The sequence below is a fragment of the Cnephaeus nilssonii genome (assembly GCF_951640355.1).
Source record: "Cnephaeus nilssonii genome assembly, chromosome: 9".
In the NCBI taxonomy this organism is placed as follows: domain Eukaryota; kingdom Metazoa; phylum Chordata; class Mammalia; order Chiroptera; family Vespertilionidae; genus Cnephaeus; species Cnephaeus nilssonii.
Window position 1 is genome coordinate 77349563 of NC_137080.1, and position 6569 is coordinate 77356131.

The 6569-nt window shown below is 44.5% G+C and overlaps 1 protein-coding gene across 1 annotated transcript; it reads left to right on the forward strand.

The window, feature by feature from the left end:
* Positions 1–346: 346 nt before the first annotated feature.
* Positions 347–1968, forward strand: IL17F (interleukin 17F; the record flags this gene model as incomplete). The annotated part of the gene is made up of 2 exons (XM_079779817.1): positions 347–546; positions 1704–1968. The coding sequence occupies exons 1-2, from the start codon at positions 362–364 to the stop codon at positions 1966–1968; spliced, it is 450 nt and encodes a 149-aa protein (XP_079635943.1). The 5' UTR covers positions 347–361.
* Positions 1969–6569: the final 4601 nt, after the last annotated feature.

The window sequence follows — 6569 nt, forward strand, 5'->3', positions numbered from 1 at the left end:
AGCAAACCGCGGCTCACGAGCCACATGCGGCTCTTTGGCCCCTTGAGTGTGGCTCGGCGTTAGAACCACTTCTTCAAAATAGACTCGCCCAGGCCGAAAACCGACTTCTGCGCATGGGCCACGAAGTTTCAATTGCACTGTACGTGTGCGCCCACACGTGGTATTTTGTGGAAGAGCCACACTCAAGGGGCCAAAGAGCCCCATGTGGCTCGCGAGCCGCGGTTTGCCGACCACTGTCATAGACGATCAGGAATGCTGAGTTCAGGTAAAGCATGGGTTGTCTCTTGCCAGCAAGTGACACCACAGTCCCTAACCAACTGCAACCTCTTCTATTTTCCAGGTCAAGTGTCTGCTGCTGTTGATGTTGGGGCTCGCTCTCCTGAGGGAGGGGGCAGCTCAGAAAAAACCCGAAGCAGGGGATACTGCCCTTTGTCCTCCTCTGGAGGACAACAGTGTGAGGGTTGACATTCGCATCCTCAGTCAAAACCGGGCTGTTACCATCTCACATGACTTCCAGAACCGCTCCAGCTCCCCCTGGGATTACAAGTAAGTGCAAAGGAGACTGATCTTCACATGCTTTGGAACTATATGTGAATTTATTCTAATCACATATAGAAAATTTGGAAAAACTAAAAGCCCTCACATATTCTCTTAAAAAAACAGAAATCCCACTTTACTTGGGAGTACACATTTTTTCTTGCTGTTTTGGACTAAGTGGTCCAAAGTCTTACTATTTTGTTTCCAACTTTTCATCGATTCTGCCCTTTTCTGCTTCTTGGGGCCCTAGATTAGACTTTACACACTTTCTGTGTTGGAAGAGAGGTCTCTTTAAGGCAGCCCACACAATGATCTCTGCATAGGAATAAGTGGGAACCAAAAAAGGTCAAGTTTCAAGAGATCCACTCAGATTAGACACTGGTTGTCAAGGAGTGGGGAAGAGAGCCCAGTGGAGGAGCAAAACCTGTTTGGGAAGTGGGATCCTAGGCGGGATGTTCAGGGGACAGGCTTGTGACTTTGTCTGATGTGCAGGGCCCTGCAATATCAAGCACTCCTCTATATTCTCCCATTATAAGTATGAAAACCAATTCCAGGGATAATGCGACGTGCTGCTGGGCTGCTTGTTTTGCTTCCACGTGAGGGAATGTACACAACTGGCAAGTTGGCTGGATTGGCTTGGCTGCCTTTATCCTCCTGGCTGAGGGGGCTGTTGAGGGAGAAATTGAGAGAAGCCACTGGGTTTACAAACCTCAGGGGCTTTGGTTTTCTTTTCCAAGCAGCAGGCTTTGTAGACCGTATAGTGGGAGACCTACTGGTGATTTTAGTCTCTAAGCAAAGGATGAATAATAATTATTATAATAACACTGTAAAGAAAAATAAACTAAAAGATCTAACACATATTGAATGCCAACATTTACAGTGTGCCATTCCCTATGCATTTGTATCACTGACTGTTCTCAACAATTCCATGAGAGAGAGAGAGATGAGAATCCCCATTTCACAGCTGAGGAAACTGAGGCGTAGGGAGTTAAGCATCTGCCAGAGGGCTGTGTATGAATCCAGACTGTCGGATCCACAGCCTGTGCTGCAGCCCAGAGTTACTCAGAACCACCTCCCTGTGGGTGCGTGCAGGGCTGCAGGGCTCGCATCCTTTGTCCATGTCCCCTCCCTGTCTCACCACCTGCATCTGCCTGCTTCTCCTGCAGCATCACCAGGGACCCTCACCGGTTCCCCTCGGAGATTGCAGAGGCCCAGTGCAGGCACTTGGGCTGCATCAATGCCGAGGGGAAGGAAGACAGCTCTCTGAACTCCGTTCCCATCCAGCAAGAGGTCCTGGTCCTCCGGAGGGAGCCCCAGGGCTGCACTCACTCCTTCCGGCTGGAGAAGATGAAGGTGACTGTTGGCTGCACCTGCGTCACCCCCATCATCCGCCATGTACGGGACCTGAGAGTTGCCCCTCAACTTAGCTGAAGAAGCTGTAGAAGTGCCACTCCTCCTCCTGCATCAAGTCCTGAGTGGTCCCCGATTCTCTCTTAGTGTGTTTTGCATGGAATCCTCAGAGCTTTGTATTAGATATAGTGTTAACTTTTTGGGGTGCTTCCGAATCCTAATATTATCCTGAGATGTTTCAATGTCCCCAACCCCTGAAAATGAATGGCGAATGAAGGAGCCCTTGGTCCACTCTGTTCATGTGCTGGGATGACTACCACACAATCATGTGTGGTGACCAGCCATGCAGTTGCTGGGATGTGGCGCCATTCCCTGGGAGCTTTGTTGGTAAAATGGACCTCTGTTCCATGTGGAAGAAAACGCAGAAAATATAGCCACAATATAAGAGTGTGGGAGGAGCTGTGCAGGCTGGGGTGGGTGGAAAGGATGGGGGTAAGGATCTAATACCTATGTTTATTGAGCATTTGCTAAATATAGACGAGGTTGGCCCAATATTTATATTTGCAAGGAAATTGTTCATGTATTTATGATATATTGATTATATAAAATTTTAGGAGAAAAATTAATATATCAAGAACTAATATAATAAAATATTAATGATTTAAAAATACTTTTGGTGTTCATTTCACATTGCACTCATGACCTTGTACCCCTAAAAATGTTGAAATTCTATATACCTGTCATTTGTTTTTCATATTTTCTCATCAGAGCACTAGTGTTAGAATTATTTTATTATTATTATTTTGTGTGTGTAAGCTTGGTGATATTAGTTTTTTTTCAGCTTTATGGAGATATAATTGATAAATAACAGGATATAAGTTTGAAGTGTACAATGTGATGATTTGATACACAAATATACTGGTACTAGAGGCCCGATGCACGAATTCGTGCAAGAGTAGGCCTTCCTTCCCCCAGCTGTTGGCACCGGCTTCCCTCTGGCATCTGGTACCCGGGCTTCCCTCGCAGCCCCAGCTTCGTCCAGAAGGTCGTCTGGTCTAATTAGCATATTATGCTTTTATTATTATAGGTATGAAATGATTACCACAATAAGGTTAGTTAATACCTCCATTCCATCACAGAGTTACCTTTTTATCTATAATAAGAACATTAAAGATGAACTCTTAGCAAATTTCAAATCTACAATACAGCACTATGCTATACATTAGTACCTCCCCAGAACTCATTCACCTTATAACTGATACCTTTTGTCCAACATCTCCCCAGTTCCAACCTCCCCAACTCCTGGCAACCACCAATCTACTCTTTGTCTCTATGAGTTGAAGAGTTATTTTATTATTAGTGGTTCTTGAGGTATATATGGAGAATTAAGGAAAATGGTACAGTTACCATGTTCCCTGGTAACTCTTTACTGATCCATCTTCCTAGCTACATTATTTTACAAAGTGAGCACTTACTGGCTACTGTGCTACCCACTAGCAATACAAAGAAAAGTAAGGAATGCATATGGAAGGGTCACAGTATTGGCAATGGCTAACCACAGAGCCCCTGGTCATTAGGGCCATGGTGGCCACTTTGCATTTGCCTTGTTCTGACTTCTTTTTGGGTCACTGGTTGTCTTTCATCCATCTCTAATGCTTCCTGAGGACACAGGAGCTTCCATATTCTGGTCTCCATGACATTCAGAAGGTTCTCCTATCCCTCTCTTGCCCAGAAATGGCACACCACATTTTCTTCTTTACTGTTACCACGCCACTGGCTCAGAGCACATCTGCATTGCTGCTGTCTTCCAGGTCCCAGAGAGGCAGTAGGGCATAACTTCTCACTTCCACCTGCAACTCAGCTTGAGGATGGGCAAGTGGCAGGAGCCTGGCCCCACTTTTAATTCTTTAGTGTAGAGAACGTTTATCTATTGGTGAGGGTGGGTATGGAGTAGCTTGGTAGGCTGGCTCTTCATCTCTTTGCTTCAGAATCTTTTGCTTATGGGATGAACATTGATATTTATACTTAAAATGTTCAGGCTCTTGAAATCTAAAAAAATGTTTTCTCTCATAGCTGTCAGCTTCATGCTTGCCATGAATCTCCCAAGTCCATTTAGATGCTCAAGACTATGTGATGTGTCTTCCTTTCTATGTTCATTTTGGCAGTGATAGCTCTGCCCAGAGGATAGTACATATGAAAAGCCCCTGTCTGAGTAGCAGAAGTATACAGATGAAGGAAATTGCAGAGGAAAGAAATCACACCTCTGAGTGTATCAAGATATTGTCTTGTTACACATGTACATGTGTAATTTCAAAACAATGTGCTAAGTATTATTGTCATGTTGAGAAGATACAGAGGATGATAGCTCACCGGGAGATTTCAGAAAGGAGATGACATTTGCAGTGAGATGAATATGAGTTGCTTTAGAGAAAAATGGGGGAAGGGCATTTCTAGCAAAGGGAAGAGTATAAGCAAAAGCAACAGAGGCTCAAAAAAGCTTGGTGTGTTAGGGGAGCAGCAAGTCATTCCATGTGCCTGGGATAATGTGGACATGGGAATACAGTGGGGAATACATAAGAAATATTTCTTGCCCAAGCAGTGTGGCTCAGTTGTTGAGCGTTGACCTATGAACCACGAGGTCACGATTGGGTGCCTGGTTAGGGGACATGCCCGGGTTGCAGGCTCAATCCCCAATGGGGCGGGGGGGGGGGGGGGCATGCAGGAAGCAGCCAATCAATGATTCTCTCTCATCACTGATGTTTCTATCTCTCTCTCTTCCTCCCCCTTCCTCTCTGAAATCAATAAAATAATATTTATTAAAAAGTAATATTTCTTGAAATGATGATTGAATTAACATGTCAGGAGGCAAATGGCCCAATTGTGGATGGTATTGTATGCACTATAGCAGATGTGGTAAGAACACAGCTGTAGTTCATAAGATACTTTTGGTGGTGATGTGCAAAAGGGGTTGAAAACCTGAAGGCCAGTTAGAAGATCAGAAAGAAGACAACTTAACTCCTATGATTGCACATTGTTAGAACTGAATAGGCCCCTGTCAATCACCTGGTCCAGTGGTTGGCAAACTCATTAGTCAACAGAGCCAAATATCAACAGTACAACGATTGAAATTTCTTTTGAGAGCCAAAAACCGACTTCTGTGCATGGGCCCACGAAGTTCCAATCGCACTGTACGTGCACACCCGCACGTGGTATTTTGTGGAAGAGCCACAGTCAAGGGGCCAAAGAGCTGCATGTGGCTCACGAGCTGCAGTTTGCCCACCACTGACCTGGTCAAACTTGCTCATTGGCAGTTGAGGTCCAGAGGAATTAGGTGACTTGCTCAAGGTCACTTGGGTAATGGCTGAAATAGGTTCACTGACTTCAAGTGCATGACTTTTCATGCATGTTGACTTTATTTTCAATAAAGACCCATTTTAGTCACTTCTCTATGTGGCTTAGGGCTGGCCCTGGGAGCTGGTGCAGCGTACTTACACATCTCACATTTCCAGATGCATTGTACATGGTTCCCCCAGAGTCTGGGGCCCTGAATTCTGGCTTCCTTCCCCAGCTTGAGCTGAGGGCTGGCTGTTATTCAGGAAATTGCAGACCCTCTCCCTCACAAGGTGGCATACTGTGCCCACTTGTTCCCGTAAGGTTACAAATAGTTCCTTTACGGGGAATCTATCTTCTTCGGCAGCCACTTAAGACTCGGCTGCCCGCTGAATGAGCAAGCTGTTTTCAGTTCAGTTTTCTGGGACTCAACAGTTCCTTGCTTTGTCTGTAGGAGAAATGGTCTAAGTTGAGTGGTTCAAATACTACCATCATAACATGTGAACAGAGGGACTTTTCTTTCCATATGGAAACTTGAAAGCACGTAGCCTTCTCTTCTGATATCTGTTCTTATTTATGAAGGCTTGGCTGTGGGGAAAATCGTATTCTTACTCTCCCTCCCTCCCTACCCTACCCCTCTCTTTCCACATATTTACAATGCTTCAAATTTTCACTTGTAATTTACAGTGAGAAAAATGGGTATTAAATAGGTTTGCTCTTTTTTTGTTTGTTTCTAATAGGAGAGGTAGAAAATGCAGTTTTTAATTTACCTATTGTTGAAAGTATTACAGATGTCCCTTTTGTGTGTTTTTTTCCCATTGACCCTTTCCACCCTGCACCGGCCCCTCCCAGGCCTTCACCATGCTATTGTCTGTGTCCATGGGCTATGTATATATGCATATAAATTCCCCAGTTAATCTCTCCCCAACCATACTCCCCCCACCTCCCCTTGCAAAAATGCATTTAATATTTAGACAGCTCTTGGCTTTGAACTCTGGTTCTACCATTTTATGGCTTTATGAATTTTAGGCAATTTAGTCCCTCTGAGTGAAACGTGACTTCCTTGTGTGTAAATGGGGGATCATATCTATTTTAAAGGAGTAGTGTGTAATTGAAATAAAAATGTGAAAGACTTAACACAGTACCCAGGAAACGACATTCACTTTGTGGCTGGTAGTCATTATCCCAAGAGGCACAGAACTTAAGGGTCCGATTTTGCCTGGCCCCAGGAAACTCACAACCAAGTTTTACGCTTAAACACTATAGCTATAATATCCCTCATGGTTATGAAATTTACACTCACCATTTACTCTCTGCATACAAATGTATATTCTCTAGTCCCCCTCGCCCCC